General features: G+C 44.9%; 1 protein-coding gene across 4 annotated transcripts in view; it reads right to left on the minus strand.

Moving 5' to 3' along the window:
- Positions 1-924: 924 nt before the first annotated feature.
- LOC137524313 (uncharacterized) overlaps positions 925-19395 on the minus strand; it is a 182603-nt gene continuing 164132 nt past the window's right edge. For 3 of the 4 annotated variants that reach the window (XM_068244032.1, XM_068244030.1, XM_068244031.1), the window contains one exon: positions 925-1201. In XM_068244032.1, coding sequence (XP_068100133.1) covers positions 993-1201 — 209 coding nt within the window. In that variant the 3' untranslated portion in view covers positions 925-992. The remainder of the gene's footprint in view (positions 1202-19395) is intronic. The other variant, XM_068244033.1, reaches the window with a different exon arrangement.

The raw sequence follows: 19395 nt of genomic DNA on the forward strand, positions 1-19395 counted from the left end.
GACCTGTCCACTGTGAAAGCACCATGGGCATGTGAACATCACAACTAATAAAGCATTGATTTTTTTTTTAACCACCATACACAATTATGTATAGTGTCTACTTGAAAAAATATATTACTATATTTTTTGGACTACAAGACTCACATTTTTTCCCCCAAAAGTGGGGAAAAAAAGTCACTGTGCCTTATAGTCCAAATGTAGGGAGTTCCTGACTTGTGAACACCTGCCAATGCAAACCTCCATCCCACCACAATGCCGGGGACTCCCTGTACTGTGCCCATGCAGAGGAGGGCACAGGGAAACAAACGGAGGACACAAAGGGGCATAGAGGTGGATACATGGGGACATAAATGGGACAGAGCAGGACACAGGGAGACATGAGAGGTACAAGGGAGTATGAGGTACAAAGGGGGCATAATCCATGAGATAACCCTTCACCATGGAGTCACCAGGTTTAGTATATATTTTTTCCCCTGGTTTTTGTCCTCTAAACCTAGGTGCATCTTATGGTCAGGAGCGTCTTATAGTCCAAAAATATGATAAATATTGTTTAATTCTATAATGATGTAAATTCTGGTGGTTACATTATATCAGGGTGTGCTTTTCAGTGATCGGATAAATATTTGTTTCGAACAGTATACTGCTTGACTATAAACCTATAGGTCCGTACACACGCCGGACTTTAGGCAACGACGGGTCCGTCGTTGCCTCCCGCTGGGTGGGCGTGCCAGCGACAGTCCAGCGTGTGTACGCTCTGTCGTCAGACTGATACGGCTGTTTCTGAGCGATCCGCCCGGCGGATCGCTCAGAAACAGCCGTATCAGTCTGACGACAGAGCGTACACACGCCGGACTGTCGCTGGCACGCCCACCCAGCGGGAGGCAACGACGGACCCGTCGTTGCCTAAAGTCCGGCGTGTGTACGGACCTTATAGCTGATCTGATGGTCCTCTTTGTAGAGAGACTTATGCTGTTGTTATTATACTTGTTTTTTCACTTGTTGATAGAGACAAATCTTGAAGTTCTGCATTGGAACTGCTTGGTTTCAGGTTTTTCCCTGTACATTGTCTTCTGCTGTTTACTGATGAGGATCAGATTGTTTGCCAACTTCCCAATACTGGGCTGATTCTGCAGGATCCGATCTCTCTCACGTTCACTGGTGTCCTGTAGATCATCAATCACCACAGTCACATTTTTCTTCCCTGTTTAACACAAAAATAGCGGAGTTATTAACAATGCCACTTACAGGATTTCACAAAATTTAGAAAGACTTAGTATAGACATACTCCGACGTTTGGAGCAGGAGATTAACAATCATTAGAATATCAGTAATATCTTCAAAAACTTCCCTCTAATATCCTAGCACTAACCTTCCCCTCTCCATTCATAACATTAACCTCTCCCTTCTCCACTCCTCACATCCCACCTCTCCACTCCTAACACTAGCCCCCCCTCCCCCTTCTCCACTCCTGACACTAACCTTCCCTCTCCATCCCTAACATTAACCTCCCCATCCTACTCTTAACACTAACCTGTCCCTCTCTACTCATAACACTAACCTCTCCCCTTTCCACTCCTAACACTAACCTCTCCCCTTTCCACTCCTAACACTAACCTCTCCCCTTTCCACTCCTAACACTAACCTCTCCCCTCTCCACTCCTGACACCAACATCTCCTTTCTTCACTCCTAACACCAATACCCCCTTTTTTCCCCCTCTCTCCACTCCTAACACTAACCTCCCCCTTCTCTACTCCTAACACTATCCTCCCCTCTCTACTCCTAACACTATCCTCCCCTCTCTACTCCTAACACTATCCTCCCCTCTCTACTCCTAACACTATCCTCCCCTCTCCATTCCGAACATTAACCTCTCCCTCTCCATTCCTAACACTAACCTCCCCCACCCTCTTCCTAACACTAACCTCTCCCTCTCCATTCCTAACACTAACCTGCAAGTTGCAACCTCTTCATGCCTAACTACTGTTATCTGAGCTGGTATCTGAGCTGTACCCATTACTAGTGTAGCTGAACCCATTACAAGTGATGATCATAATCTGCTAATTACTATTACGCAAAATTTGCGCAATATGGCCCATTATGATTGGGAAATTCAACTTGATTTTGTGTAATCCATTTGTAATTTTGTGCTGACTCCTAACACTAACTTCCCCCCTCTCCACTCTGAACACTAATCTCCTCCGTCTCCACTCTTAACACTCCTAACACTAACCATCCCCTCTTCACTCATATCACTAATTTGCCACCTCTTCATGCCTAACACTAACTACCGTTATCTGAGTTCATCTACAGTGTAGCTGAGCATGATTCATTACTTTTTATGATTGTAATCTGCTTATTAGCATTATGCAAAATATCCTGTACATTTTCACAATTATGGCCAATTAGGATTTGGAAAATCAATTGATTTTGTGTAATCCATTTGTAATTTCACATAATTTTGTGCCGACTTAAGCGGTTAACAGCAGAGCCCCCATATATGCTGTTGCTACCACAGTTGTTATGTATGCTAACCTCCGGCCAACCACATAACGCCAATGGGCGTGAACATGGCGGCAGCCCCAGGACCGCCTAACGCCGATTGGCATCAAGTCCTGGGGCGGGGTTTTGCAGGAGATCGCACACACATCTCCACATGAATGACGGAGCTCCGCTCCGCCATCAGTCTCCCAGCGGCGACCGCCGCCGGAAGACTGTTAGACGGCAAAACTGCCATTTATTTACTGTGTACAGCGCTGCAAGTGAAGCGTGGTCCAGTGTTAGTCGAGGAGCAGAAATGCAGACATCAAGCCAACAAATTGATTCCTCCTCAGATAAGAGGGTCTGTCCGTTGGCTTCCAGTACACAACAGTATGGAGCTGATTAATTTGTTAAAGGTCCTGTGGAATTGGAGCACTTGTTCCTCGTTCCTATTCCAGTCTTTTTACAACTGTGTGACATCATGCCAGATTGAGCCTACAGAATAATATATAAGTCTGCATTTGATTCAAAACTTCTTATTGCATGGTTCTGATCCAGTTCTGTATAATGCCTGAAGGAGAAACTTGAAGAGAAACTATGACCAAGAATTGAACTTTATCCCAATCAGTAGCTGATACCCCCTTTTACATGAGAAATCTATTCATTTTCACAAAAAGACCATCAGGGGGTGCTGTATGACTGATATTGTGGTGAAAAAAAAACACATATATCCAGGCACATCTCCTCTAGTTAGGACATTAAATAAGTTATTAAGGAAAAGGGAGGTGCTGAAGGGGGTGTGGCCAGAAAACAGCAAAAATCTATTAACCCTTCGCACTCTCGCATGCAAATGTTCAAACAAATGCATTCACAGATTCACTCATCCAGGCACCACTGTTATCCCTACAGCTAAGTTAAAAGCAGGGGTTTTAGTTCACAGAATAATGCATTCTTATGCTTAGTCACCTATACTGCGCAGAAGTACCCAGGTAAACATAGGTGTCCTAACTCTGGCCCTGTAACATGCATAGTGCAGACATGCAAACATTCATTGCATCAAACCTATCTAGGGATTAGGAGCACACATCCTAATAATGAAATTCAGTCCCAGCGTATGGTAACATATGGGTCATCTGCCCTGTCCGCAGAATGTATTTGATGTTCGGCCCTGTAAAATGGATAGTTCAGAATCCTTGATTACTTTGTCGGAAAACTTGGGAAATTATGCTCCTGAGGTTTTGTTTGATGTTCTGGAGGTCTCCGAGTTCCTCCCAAAGGGTGTAGAACTTTTAGGAGATGCCTCCTGCCCCGCATGGCCGTCTGAGGTATTGCCCACTTCAGTAGGCATTGCTGTTATACTGACTACTTTTGCAGCTCTTGTGGAGCTTCAGTCATGCGTAGTCAATGATGAGTTGCAGTCACAGAGACTTCTAAGTCTGAGTCCAAGTCTTCTTTTGAAAGACCAGTACTTGTGACCACTACTCGTGATGATTCTCTGCCCGGTCCTGGTTTTGGTCTTGTCGTGACGGACTCTGAGGTTGGCAGTTCCTCAACATGTCCTGAGGTTTCTCTTATGCTAGTGTACCCCGATGCGCTCTGTGAGCCAGAATGCCCAAGTGGGTCTTGGTTACCAGCATGCTCAGATGCTTCCTCGGTGGAGACATGTTCTGGATTGCCTGCCTGCATGCCCAGAAGTGGTCCCTGAAAGCCCTGATCTTGATGGTTGTCCTGGTAATCCTGAATCCGGAATTGTCATAGGTTCCATAGGGGTTCTTGATAGTTCTCTATCTGAGCCTGGTGAGCATTCTGGCCTCTTGGGATCTCTGCGGAGCTTCAAAGTGTTTTGGGAGATTCTGGGAGAAATCTTTCTTGGTACCTTGGATGGGATCAACAGTGGCTTTTGTGTTGATAGGGACACTTCGAATAGGTATTGTGGGAGGTTTGGTATTTTTGGACGTTCCCTGGAAGGTGGTGGGTATTGCTCAGAGAGTTTAGATGGGTTGTTCTCTTGCACTCACAGTTCTGATGGAGGTTACACTGAGGCTTGTAGTACTGATGGGCATGTTTTAGTGGCTACTGCTTCCTATGAGTTCGGTTTTGGGAGGATTGACTCTGGAATTGGGCCTTGTCGGGCTGACCCGACCTTCATGAGTGTTCAGTCAGACTGTTTTGTTGGAAATATCAGTTTTTTGGGACGTCTGGAAGCAGTCCCTGGGGGGGGGGGGGGGGGGGGGGTGTACTGTAATGATCTGCTCTGCTGTCTGCACAGGCAGACAGCTTTTTGACCATTTTTTAGGTCTGAGTGCTGCAGGTCCCTGGAAAAGAGACCTGTCTTCATTCTGCAAGTTTCAGAATTGCTATTCTGGTGAGGAATTTGCATCCACTTGTCATGCAAATTGCTTAGCTGCTTCCTTTGATGGCTTGCAGTATAAATACCATTTCCTCCCAGAATTCCTTGCTGGTCATGAAGGTTTGTTCCTGCTAACTTTCCTGGAGTTTCAGCCCCTCTGCTCATTGATGGCGAAGATTCTAGTGTAGTTAATTATTGGGGAGTGCATCTTGCATTCTCTATAGTGCAGTCAGGCTTTGTATTATTTGTACTGTTTATTCCTGTGCTGTTTTTGTCTGGTCCCTGCGATTGTACTATCGCCTGCGGCGTCTGGCAGTAAATCGTTTGGTCTCGTTCCTAGATCGCATTCACCCTGGCGGTAGATCTCCATTCTCTGTCTTGGAGTATAACCTTAGCTGCGGTTGCTACTGGTTACTCCTTTAGTCTGTCTTGTCCAGCACGAACGCTGTTGTCTGGTGGGAGGCAACAGATTAGCAAGCGTTCGCGTTATTTGTCTGTCGTCTTTGTTAGGTTCATTTGTTAGTCAGGGTTGGCGTGTTTTGTCTCCGTTGCGCTTCTCGTGCGGAGACCGTGCCATTAACGTGTTTTGTCGCTGTTGCGCTTCTCGTGCGGTGACTGCGTTTAGGTAGTTCGTTTGTTATTTTCTTTGACGTTCAGATTGTGGTTCCTTGCTGTGCCTTTCCTACTCAGTCACGCTCTGTTTCATTCAGTCTTGTGTCTCTATCACTTTGGTTTTCGCTGTTGTATGTCAATCGTCGCCGGGTGGCGACTGGATTGGTGGACATACATACATCCTGTCTCTGTGTTCACTCTCTCTTTAGGGTTGCTGTGTCTTCCCTACTCAGTCACGCTCTGTCTCATTCAGTCTTGTGTCTCTATTAGCAATCGCCATTCTGGCGATTGCTTTCTCACTTTGGTTTTCGCTGTTGTATGTCAACCGTCGCCAGGTGGCGACTGGATTGGTGGACATACATACATTCTGTCTCTGTGCTCACTCTCTCTTTAGGGGCTATCTTGCCCTGTATTGTTTCACCTCGTACAATTTCCAGCTGGCATCTGTGGCAGTGCAGAGGGTTCATTCCTCTGCACTCCACAGCTCCATCTGCCAGTGGGAATTCCTCTCTACAGGTGCATTACACCAAAGCTGAGTTCTGTTATTTAAACGCTTGTGGAGGATTTCCGCAGCGTCAGCGCACATCTTGTGCGCTGACCACGGAGATAATTCCCCAATCGTTACAACTGGCAGCTGTAATTGCAGCAAAAGGAGGTTCTACAAAGTATTGACTCAGGGGGGCTGAATAATTACGCACACCCCACTTTGCAGTTATTGATTTGTAAAGAATGTTTGGAATAATGTATGATTTTCGTTCCACTTCTCACGTGTACACCACTTTGTATTGGTCTTTCACGTGGAATTCCAATAAAATTGATTCATGTTTGCTGCAGTAATGTGACAAAATGTGGAAAACTTCAAGGAGGCCAACTACTTTTGCAAGCCACTGTGTGTGTGTGTGTGTGTGTGTGTGTGTGTGTGTGTGTGTGTGTGTGTGTGTGTGTGTGTGTGTGCGTGCGTGCGTGCGTGCGTGCGTATATATATATATATATATATATATATATATATACAAATTTATTTAAAAATAAAAAATAAATATTTACAAAAATAAATAAATATTCTGGGAGTGATCCTCGCCCACCATCAGAAAGCTCTGTTGGTGGGCAGAAAAGGGGTGGGGAAATCACTTGTGTGCTGAGTTGTACAGCCATGCAGCGAGGCCTTAAAGCTGCGGTCGTCTAATTGGTAAAAAATAGCCTGGTCACTAGGGGGGTGTAAGCCTATGGTCTTCAAGTGGTTAAGGTGAATAGTGGCAACAAGTCAAACAGTAATTTTTCAAAAAGACCTTGTCGTTTTTGAGAAATACAAAGTAAAAATGTTTTTTAAAGTCAGAAAAATGATACTTTAAAAAACATTTTTCATTTATGGAACTCATTCCCTCAGGTGAAATGAGTTCCACAAAGTGTAAATAAAAACATAACCACGAGTAAAGCCCGTTAATGTTCTTAAAGGATACCACAACTGACATGTGGCAGAATGAGATAGACATGTGTATGTATAGTGCCTAGCACACAAATAACTATGCTGTGTTCCTTTTTTTCTTTCTCTGCCTGAAAGAGGTAAATATCAGGTATGTAAGTGGCTGACTCAGTCCTGACTCAGACAGGAAGTGACTACAGTGTGACCTTCACTGATAAGAAATTCCAACTATAAAACACTTTCCTAGCAGAAAATGGCTTCTGAGAGCAAGAAAGAGATAAAAAAGGGGGAATTTCTTATCAGTGAGGGTCACACTGTAGTCACTTCCTGTCTGAGTCAGGACTGAGTCAGCCACTTACATACCTGATATTTACCTCTTTCAGGCAGAGAAAGAAAAAAAGGAACACAGCATAGTTATTTGTGTGCTAGGCACTGTACATACCCATGTCTATCTCATTATGCCACATGTCAGTTGTGGTATCCTTTAAGTAACAGTAAATACTTACCTTTAAAAAAAGTTTCCGCGCCCATCATTTCATGCCAATTTTAGCAGTTAATAACAAAGGCCCCATGCATGCTATCATTGCCATTGCCGTTTTTTGAAAAAGAACTTGTAGTTTTTGAGATAATCGATTTTGAAAATGTAAAGGAAAAACGGGTTTTAAACTTTCATTTTTCTGAGGTTAAACATTTTTCCTTTGCATTTTCAAAATCACTTATCTTGAAAAAAAAAAAAAAGAAAGAAAAGAAAACTAAGGTCTTTTTTCAACATACGTAGGAATCTTGGTGATGATAGGATGTATGGGGGCTTTGCAATTAACCGCTAAAGTCAGCACACAATTATGCAAAATTTCACATAATTATGCAAAATTACAGACGCATTACGTTTACATGCAAAATAAATTACACATTTTCTCGAAATTTCACATTATGATTTTGCATTGTAATTATTACAATTATATTAAATTTGTGCTATATTAAATTTGTGCTCATCACTAGTCCCACGCCAATATCCTCTAGATAACTTGAGTAAAGATCACCAACCGCCGGCACACATGCCGCACCTCTGTGCAGCTCTCAGCTATACCAAGTATAGCTGAGAGCCCCGTCCATCACAACGCTGCACTGCCGTCTCCCGTTCTCATCTCTGCCCCCCACACCTATCACACCCACCCATGCTGGTACCTAGAGCACCCTCCAAGGCTATAATCAGGAAGATTCCCAATGTTCCCATTGAGGACTATTTGAAGATGCTTGTGCTTTTAGCTATACATAGCATAGCTGAGAGCTATGTCCTGTGTGGATGCTGCTCTACCGGCTCCCGCTATCCTCCCCACACTTATCACACCCACCCATGCTGGCACCTAGTGCACCATGGGTGCTCTAGGTGCCAGCATAGGTGGGTACAATAGGTATGGGGGGGGGGGTGGAGAGGACAGCAGGAACCATCGGTGCAGCATTGGGAGGGATGGGGCTCTCAGCTATACTTAGTATACCTTAGGACTGTGCGAGGGAGCAGCGTATGTAGCTGCGACCGGCAAAAATCTTCAATCAAGTTATCTAGAGGATATTGGTGTGGGACTTTTCTGAGCAGATTGCTGTGTGAACTTTTTTTTAAAGGTAAGTATTTATTGTTAATTAAAGAGAAACCGAGGCGGGGTTCTCACAACAAAATCCCCATACAGAGGCTGGCTCTGCCTATCGAGCCCAGCCTCTGTTGCTAATCAGATCCCCCCTAAATCCCCCCTGCACTCAGCCAGACCCCATAAATCACAGCCGCGCCTTCTGAACGTCAGTCTCGGCGCTCCCCCCGCCTCCTGCAGAGCTCCGGTCCCCGCCCGCGTCCCTTCCCTCCAATCAGCGTGGAGGGAAGGGACGTGGGCAGGGACCGGAGTGGTGCAGGAGGCGGGGGAGAGCGGAGACTGACGTTCAGAAGCTAAACACAGCTGCTGCTGACACTCTGCGTGTCGGCAGCGTGGCTGTAATTTATGGGGTCTGGCTGAGTGCAGGGGGGATTTAGGGGGGATCGGATTAGCAACAGAGGCTGGGCTCTATAGTCAGAGCCAGCCTCTGTATGGGGATTTTGTTGTGAGAACCCCGCCTCGAGTTCTCTTTAAGAACATGAACCATTAACCCCCCGCGGTATGGATTTCTCCGTCCCTTTTTCCATCCTTATAAAAGCAAGGGATGGAGAAATCCGTACCTCCCGTGCTACCGCCTCTGTCCGCGCTCCCGCTGCTCGTGCGCGTGGTCCCACCGCTCGTGCATGTCGCTGCCCGCTCGCCCGGAGATCAATGAACGGGAAAATCCATTCCCGTTCGTTGATCTAAGCCCCCGCAATGATCTGCTGCTTCTATGAGAAACAGCGCAATCATTGTGATTTTCCCAGCCTCATAGTGCTTCCTGTAAGCGTCCTTCCAGACGCTTACAGGTCGCATGAACAATGCATCACTGTGGCCATCTTGTGGCCAAATAGTAAATCTACACCCTAAAGCATTTTACACATACAAATACATTAGTTTTACACAATAAAATTAACTCATTACCTCCCACACTCCCCCAATTTTTTTTTTGTAATTAAAAAAAAAAAAAAAAAAAATACAATAAAAAAAAAAAAAAACATAAATAGTTACCTTAGGGACTGAACTTTTTAAATATTTATGTCAAGAGGGTATAACACTGTTACTTTATAAACTATGGGCTTGTAATTAGGGATGGATGCAAAACTGAAAAAATTGCACCTTTATTTCCAAATAAAATATTGGCGCCAAACATTGTGATAGGGACATAATTTAACCGGTTTTATAACCGGGACAAATAGGCAAATACATTTCATGGGTTTTAATTACAGTAGCATGCATTATTTAAAAACTATAATAGCCGAAAACTGAAAAATAATGATTTTTTCCCCACATTTTTTCCGATTTTCCCATTAAAACACATTTAGAATAAAATAATTCTTGGCATAATGTCATACCTAAAGAAAGCCTAATTGGTGGTGAAAAAAACAAGATCTAGTTCATTTTATTGCGATAAGTAATAATAAAGTTATAGACTAATGAATTGAAGGAGCGCTGAAAGGTGAAAATTGCTCTGGTGCTGGTGTTTCAGGGGTAAATCTCCTCGGTGGGGAAGTGGTTAAAGGACTTTACTTGTGGCAATGTTTTTATTTACACTTGACCCTTTGTGGAAATGGGTAAGGGGCTTTGTACCCCTATACTCATTTCACCTGGGGAGAGGGCTGGCATCTGGGGGTTCTTTTTTTAAAGCGGATCCGAGATGAAAAACTAACTATAACAAGTAACTTTTCTATATAGCTTATCTAACGTTTAGATAGTTTACACAGCAAATCTGGCTGCATACAGCTTCAATAGTTTAAGATGATTTATTCCTGTGATACAATGAGAGGGTCCATGTTCTGTTTGTCATTACACAGGTAATCTGCAACAGCATCTCCACCCCTCAGCCTGTGAAAAATTTACTCCCACTTCCCCTTTGCCTCTGAAATCTCTGGCTAGTAACCTCCTCCTCCTGCCCAGACTGAGCTCCCATAAGACCTTGCTACATGGGTCTGAGTGCCTTGGCTTGTTGGAGAAGCTGTGGGCGAGGCTTGTTTTAGTTTATAGGGGAAAAAAAGTATTTGGCTTGAGGAATGCCCTATAAACTATATGTAAGGAACACAATTATGCAATTAATAAAAATTCATCTCGGATCCACTTTAAAGGGGACTCCCAGATGCCACCATAAGCCCCCCCCCCCACCTGGATGTAGTCGGTCCCCACCTCCTACTGAGGCACCGGAGGTGGGGAAGAGCCCCTTGTCCATGGATTGGACAAGGGCTCTGGGGAAGTGGGGGAGGCTTAGCCACCCCTTTCCTCCATAGACCCCTTTAACCATGGACCATGCAAGCTAGTACAGGGAGTGCAGAATTATTAGGCAAATGAGTATTTTGACCACACCATCTTCTTTATGCATGTTGTCTTACTCCAAGCTGTATAGGCTCGAAAGCCTACTACCAATTAAGCATATTAGGTGATGTGCATCTCTGTAATGAGAAGGGGTGTGGTCTAATGACATCAACACCCTATATCAGGTGTGCATAATTATTAGGCAACTTCCTTTCCTTTGGCAAAATGGGTCAAAAGAAGGACTTAACAGGCTCAGAAAAGGCAAAAATAGTGATATATCTTGCAAAGGGATGCAGCACTCTTAAAATTGCAAAGCTTCTGAAGCGTGATCATCGAACAATCAAGCGTTTCATTCAAAATAGTCAAGAGGGTTGCAAGAAGCGTGTGGAAAAACCAAGGCGCAAAATAACTGCCCATGAACTGTGAAAAGTCAAGCGTGCAGCTGCCAAGATGCCACTTGCCACCAGTTCGGCCATATTTCAGAGCTGCAACATCACTGGAGTGTCCAAAAGCACAAGGTGTGCAATACTCAGAGACATGGCCAAGGTAAGAAAGGCTGAAAGACGACCACCACTGAACAAGACACACAAGCTGAAATGTCAAGACTGGGCCAAGAAATATCTCAAGACTGATTTTTCTAAGGTTTTATGGACTGATGAAATGAGAGTGAGTCTTGATGGGCCAGATGGATGGGCCCGTGGCTGGATTGGTAAAGGGCAGAGAGCTCCAGTCCGACTCAGACGCCAGCAAGGTGGAGGTGGAGTACTGGATTGGGCTGGTATCATCAAAGATGAGCTTGTGGGGCCTTTTCGGGTTGAGGATGGAGTCAAGCTCAACTCCCAGTCCTACTGCCAGTTTCTGGAAGACACCTTCTTCAAGCAGTGGTACAGGAAGAAGTCTGCATCCTTCAAGAAAAACATGTTTTTCATGCAGGACAATGCTCCATCACACGCGTCCAAGTACTCCACAGCGTGGCTGGCAAGAAAGGGTATAAAAGAAGAAAAACTAATGACATGGCCTCCTTTGTCAGGAACCGGCCCGCGGCACGCCTGCGTATACGGTTCCCGACTGCGGGTTTGACCAGATCAAGCGGGGAGCAGCCTTATTCAAGCTACAAACAAGGCTGGGACCCCTCAAACACTTCCCACTGCCACCGCTAGCCGTTGCTAGACACATCCACTCAGCTGTCAAGTGCTCAACACGCAATCTGCGTTTTCGTATTTGGGTCAGCTTTGCGCTTAGGCCGAATACGAGAACGCCACGCACACACACACAGTTGCAATCTTACACGGTAGTGAAGCAAAACCACTAACAGTCGTTCCGAACGATACTGTTAGACTTCCCACTCGGCTGTCGAGCGCAGAAGTGCCCCATACACACAATGCAACTACACTCTCATACGGTAGTGTCGCTCAATCATACAATCAGGCATTAACTTAGTTACACTTCAGTCTCTTCTAGGCTATGAGTGTTATGCTGCATACACACTTGAGATAAAAGTCTCTGGAAAAGGCAATATCACAGACCAATTTTACCCCCTTCCATGTAGTATGAGAGCCATACTCTACACAGTCTATTCTATGGAGCTGCGCTCCCCATCAGATAAAATCTTTGCAAGATGCTGCACACAAAGATGCCCGTACACACTCAAAAGATCATTATCTGCAAAAGATCTCTTCCTGCAATAGATCCATTCCTGCAAAATGCATTCATAGTCTATGAGATCTGCAGATCATCATACACACCTTGTTTAACAGGCAATCATCTGAAGATCATCTGCAGATCAGATCCACCAGGATGGATTTTCAGATCTGCAGATGATTGCCAGATATGCAGATGAAGTCTGTTAAACAAGGTGTGTATGAGGATCTGCAGATCTCATAGACTATGAATGCATTTTGCAGGAATGGATCTATTGCAGGAAGAGATCTTTTGCAGATAATGATCTTTTGAGTGTGTACGGGCATCTTTGTGTGCAGCATCTTGCAAAGATTTTATCTGATGGGGAGTGCAGCTCCATAGAATAGACTGTGTAGGTATGTCTCTCATACTACATGGAATGGGGTATAATTGGTCTGTGATCTTGCCTTTTCCAAAGACTTTTATCTCAAGTGTGTATGCAGCATTAGTTTAGTACAGCAGAAGTCAAGCTTATTAAATAACAATTTAATATTCCAGGAAAAACGTGGAACAGTGCAGAAAATAATATACAAAAGATTTACAAAAAACAAGTAAAAAAGTTACAAAATAAAAGTTACAAGATTAAGAGTTTACAAAGGTACACACAAGACAGGTTGCCAAAATAAAAGGGAAAAATAAACGTTACCGCGTTGTTTGAATGTCATTGGCGGGAGCACGCCGCTTCGACCAGTAGTCGGGCAGCCCTTAGCGTCCTTGCTATCTCCAGAGAGCTACCAGTTGTGAAGGACCTGCGCAGGTTCTTATAGGCCCATTTGGTGCCTGGGGCATTGAATGTTCCATCCCCAAAACTAACGCAATTTCCCCGTTTGTGACATCACAGTCTGCCGAGCCACTTGTCACATCTGGGCTAGCTGAGACATGCAAATGTCAGAGCTTTCAACATTCCCTTCCTCTAATTTCCACAGGCAAAAATTGTATCTTGAGAACAACAAGTATCCTGTTTACACTTACAGATTTCAAAGCAATTCCACTTCCAGCCCACTATTCAGACTAAGAGGTAGCCGACCACCTGTGTGGGCTTCAACCTGGTCGAGTAATTGTCTAAGTAAGTTTTTCCTTGCTAGTGGCTAGGTAGACAGTTCCTAATTACTGTCCAAGTTCCTTTGCCTATTGAAGGTGACTGGTCTATTCAATGAAGACAATGGCAGTTCCCTTGATCTTTGCCGTGAATGCAAATTTAATCTACATACAGACTCACATTATCCAGGTGACACCTTCCAAAAGCCAGACTGGCTGACATACCTACACCTCTGACCAAATATACAGCAGATGGAAAAATGAAAGAAATATGTTCCTTTTATCCTTACATCATTAGCCTCATAACTAGCTGCTATATTCCTGACACGCCCCCTCTTCCAGATGGCGCTGGCAGATGATTCTAACGAATCATCCTGCCAAAGCCTACATTGACGGCCTGGCCGGGTGGGGTAACACTTTAGCATCCTCAGGAGGGTTCCCCACCTGTCAGTTAGCTCCAAGCTACATGACTGGAAAGCTAGGTCAGGTTGCTGCAATGTGTCGTTGCCCTTGGCAACCTGACGTAACCAACCAGGGGAATGCGGGTCAGTGACTACCGTGAATTCGCGACCATAGAGACAGTGCTGCAGCTGGGGACAGGTTCCGACCGTCACTACCCGCACTTTCTCTATAGTGGCAGGAGCTATCTCTCGGTCCATTTGGGGAACGATTATCTGCCGATCTGCCTCCTCCACTTCGGACAGCTCCGAGGGAATAACTTCCCAGAACCCTCTCAGCCCGCCCCTCCCAGCTGGTGACCTGCTGGCCAGACCCCTGAGCTGTTCCAGGCTGCTGTCAAATCAAACAGCCCCAGAGAGCTCAGTGCTGCCTGTCACACATTCCAGGAAGGCTGCAGACGGAGAGGCTCCTGGGCCCTCAGGGCCAGGTTCCGAAGTGGAGGTTGCTGACCCAGCAACATTTGTCACTTCAGTGGACAGTCCCTCTGCTGTAGACTCGCTAGTGCTGCGGGTTACCACGGCAGCTGAGGGAGCGCCCACATTACACATATCATAAACCCAGGGCTGTGGAGTCGGTCCAAAAATCCACCGACTCCGACTCCTCAGTTTAGGATTCCACCGACTCCGACTCCTCTAATTTGCATATTACAATTTTGTTGATTAAAAGTATGTAACATGAAATTCGTCTCTTAACTGCCAACGCTTAGGAATTTTACAAGACAACTGAAGTGAGAAGGATATGTAGACTACTATATTTATTCCCTTTAGACTAAAACTAGTCCTTGGTAAGAGTACTTGTAAAAGGTGCAAACAGGAACAAAAAACATCTATCAGGCCCTAGGCAATGTAAGTGTGGGTACATGTAAGAATGATGTGCAGGTACTCTGCAGGGGAATGAGGAGATTCTTCCTCTATTACACATTCTTCATGCACAATCTGAACAAGGTTTATGGGTGACAGACAACACCTCTGTGTTCAATGTGCACAGCATTCTCAGTGGATTCCCTGCAGCTCTGTGGGGAGTGCATATGTAGAGTATAGTACTACTGTGTAACAAAGTAAACCTGAGACAGATGAAATTAAAGTTTTATACATACCTGGGGCTTCCTCCAGCCGCCTTCAGGATAATCAGTCCCTCGTTGTCCTCCTCCACCACCTGGATCTTCTGCTATGAGTCCAGGTACTTGAGCCAGTCGGGCGTAGTGCGCATGCACACACTCCGCCGCCAGGAGCATACTACACCTGTGCAGCACTATTGCGCAGGTGCAGAATGTTCCTGGCTGTAGGAGCGGAATGCGGCCGGACAGCGCTGACTGGCTGAATTACCAGGACTCATAGCAGAAGATCCGGGTGGTGGAGGACAGCGAGGGACTGATTAGCCTGAAGGGGGCTGGAGGAAGCCCCAGGTATGTATAAAACTTTACTTTTCACCCGTCTCAGGTACCCTTTAATTTGTAGTCACCAAACCAAATTTTAACAACATATCAAATTATTTGATATCATCAGCAAAGGGAGTGCATACATTTGCATAAACCAGCATCAATGCAGAATTATTTCCATCTCATTGACCATCTCTATTCGTGACACAGCTACACATCAGGCTTTATTCTTACAGCATAGATGTTATTTAGTATATATAAGAGATTCCTGTGTACACATCATATATACAGTCACAATCAGATATGTATATCTGACCTTAAAAATACGGGGACTGCTTTATTGAAGCAGCACAAGTAACTAATTTTGATTGGCTTATTTCATTTTTGTGGACTAAGCACAGCTATTACTGTATAAATACTGTATATATACATTATTTTTAATGACTATTATCTGAGAAATAGAACATTTTATCATATTTTCTATTTTAATTACAGACTTCACTGAGGTTTGAGGCCTCACTGGATTTTGGGGCCTCCCTCTTCCTCTCTGGGCAAGTCGTGCTGATATGACCCACCCTGTCACATACAAAGCATTTCCGAGTGTCAGTGGTTGGTTGCTTGAATCCAGGAGACAGCGGTGTTGCCTCCTCTGGGTGCTGGTTGAAACAGGTTTAGCAATCTGTTCTCCCCTCCAGCTGGATGGAGTAGTCCTCCGGGACTCGGGTGCTCTATGGGCCGTGTAGGAATCCGCAGCCGCATCCACTGTCTTCGGTTCTCGGTCCAGCACAAACAGCCGGACATCCACAGGACACGTGTGGAGGAACTGGTCTTTTATCATCAGTTCCTGCAGGGCATCCAAGGTTTCCACTGACAGTCCTTTTAGCCACTGCTGGAAGGCAGTGCGCAGGTTGCAAGCATGATCCAGGTAACTGTCATTAGGACCTCGCTGCACTGTCCTGAAACGTTTGCGATACACCTCTGGCGTGAGGTGGTATCACGCAATAATGGCTTTCTTAATAGCCTCAAAGTCTGTTTCTTCTTCCTGGGGGAGACTCACAAACGCCTCCAAGGCCTTTCCTCTCAGCCCTGGTGTGAGATACCTTGCCCACTGCTCACGGAGCACCCCATACTGCCGACAAGTCCTTTCAAACCCCTGTAAGAAAGTGTCTATGTCAGAGTCCTTGTCCATAGCGGGGAACTTATCCAGGGGGATTCTGTGGACTTGCTCACCTTCGCGTTCTGCGGGTCCAGCAGACCGGTTCTGCTGCTGAAGTTTAGCCAGCTCCAGCTGGTGTTGCCGTTCAGCACTTTCCCGCTTGGCCTGGTGTCGCTGTGCCGCTTGTTCCTTCTCTGCCTGTCGGTGCAGTAGGATCAGCTTTAGGCGCAGTTCAGGATCAGCCGAGTTCAGTAGCTGTAGATCAGCTTCCAGAGATGTCATCTCCATGTCCGGTGGATCATCCAGGACATCGTCTCCACTCGCATCCTGTGGCTGGAGCGATTCCTCCTCTGGCGTGTCGTGAGCTGCATCCGCTGGCGTTGAAGCACGGGCTTGCTCTGCCTCATCATACTCCTCGAGGGCACGAACTAACTGCTCCTTAGTCTGGCCGCTCACCGTCTCGATGCCTTTGTGCTCACACAGGTTGAGTAGTATCTCTTTGCTTTGCCTTGCATAGCTGGATGCTTTCTGAGCCAACGTGTTGTGAAATAAAAAGAAAAAGGGGGAGGGGAAGCAAAATACCAAGTGTGTATCTTTGAGAAAAAAAAAATGATATAGATTCTGCACTGAGTAGACTTCTGTAGGCTAGTCGCTTCTAGCAAGCTTCCAGCCTTTAGTACTCACAATAGCGAGCAAAACTGCGTACTAATGTACTAAACGATCCCACCACTGCCAGCCAATTATGTCAGGAACCGGCCCGCGGCACGCCTGCGTATACGGTTCCCGACTGCGGGTTTGACCAGATCAAGCGGGGAGCAGCCTTATTCAAGCTACAAACAAGGCTGGGACCCCTCAAACACTTCCCACTGTCACCGCTAGCCGTTGCTAGACACGTCCACTCAGCTGTCGAGTGCTCAACACGCAATCTGCATTTTCGTATTTGGGTCAGCTTTGCGCTTAGGCCGAATACGAGAACGCCACACACACACACACAGTTACAATCTTACACTGTAGTGAAGCAAAACCACTAACAGTCTTTCTGAACGATACTGTTAGACTTCCCACTCGGCTGTCGAGCGCAGAAGTGCCCCATACACACAATGCAACTACAATCTCATACGGTAGTGTCGCTCAATCATACAATCAGGCATGAACTTAGGTACACTTCAGTCTCTTCTAGGCTATGAGTGTTAGTTTAGTACAGAAGAAGTCAAGCTTATTAAATAACAATTTAATATTCCAGGAAAAACGTGGAACAGTGCAGAAAATAATATACAAAAGATTTACAAAAAACAAGTAAAAAGTTACAAAATAAAAGTTACAAGATTAAGAGTTTACAAAGGTACACACAAGACAGGTTGCCGAAATAAAAGGGAAAAATAAACATTACCGCGTTGTTTGAATGTCATTGGCGGGAGCACGCCGCTTCGACCAGTAGTCGGGCAGCCCTTAGCGTCCTTGCTATCTCCAGAGAGCTACCAGTTGTCAGTAAGAGTCTGAAACATAATCCTACAATCATAATAAAACCAGCGGATAAAGGTGGGGGGATTGTAATAATGGATAGAGTGAACTATATCGAAGAGGCAGAGCGAATACTGAAGGATGAAGAATACTACCAAATGCTGGACTTTGATCCAACGGATGAATACAGGATGGAACTAAAGTCTCTCATCATGGAGGCATACGAAGAAGGAATCCTAACTGGAGCAGAGAAAGATTTCATATTAATAAAAAACCCCACTATAGCTCATTTTGATCAGTTGCCTAAAATACATAAAACCACCACCAATCCACCAGGCAGACCGATTATATCGGGCATTAACTCCATATCATCACACCTCTCGGAGCTAGTTGATTATCATCTACAACAGATAGTGAGAGAACTCCCATCCTACCTGAAAGACTCCACACAATTATAGAGGGAACTAACAAATATCCATTGGGAAGACGGATACAAATGGGTGACACTTGATGTGTCCGCTCTGTACTCGAATATCCATCATAAAATCGGTTTGAAATCCATTTAGTACTTCTTACAAAAAGACACAGTGATGCCATTAAAACAGAAAATCTTTCTCATTAATTCAGTAGCCTTTGTGTTAACACATAACTACTTCACATTCTTGGACAACACCTACCTACAAAGACGGGGGACGGCTATGGGATCGAGCCTAGCTCCCAGTTATGCTAACTTGACTATGGGCCTCTTAGAACATCTATTAATAGGACAAAACAACCCCTTTACCCCCAACATCATATATTACCGCAGATATATCGATGATCTGATCTTGATCTGGAAAGGAGACACTTCTTCAATCAACAACTTTGTGAGTCACATGAATAATAATGATTGGGGAATATCATTCACCTCAAACTACAGCAACAGGGAGATTGAGTACCTCGACATAGTCCTATATACGGAGAAAAACGTAATCAAATCCAGAAATCATTTTAAGACCGTTGATTCTAATGCATACATTGACTATAAAAGCTGCCACCACAGACCATGGAGAAATAACATCCCCTATGGACAGTTTTTAAGAATAAGGAAAAATTGTTCGGACTTAAACACATTTGATATCCAAGCTAGAATCCTCACAGACAAATTTAAAGAAAATAATTTTCCTAGTAAACTCATTGATGCAGCAAGGAAACGGGCAAGAATGACCGAGAGATCCAAGCTTTTACCAGGAAAAAGAGATAACGAAAACAAAAATGGAGAGGATACAAGCAGACATACCAACTTTATTACCAAGTTTTCGAGCAATCATAGTTCAGTGAAGAATATACTGACGAAACACTGGCCACTACTCAGAGATGACCCGTATTTGAAAAATGAGATTGAAGAAAAACCCCACTGCATATATAGGAGAGCCAGAATGCTGAAAAATGTACTAGCCCCCAGCAAATTGAGA

The sequence above is a fragment of the Hyperolius riggenbachi genome, chromosome 7 (genome assembly GCF_040937935.1).
Source record: "Hyperolius riggenbachi isolate aHypRig1 chromosome 7, aHypRig1.pri, whole genome shotgun sequence".
Lineage (NCBI taxonomy): Eukaryota > Metazoa > Chordata > Amphibia > Anura > Hyperoliidae > Hyperolius > Hyperolius riggenbachi.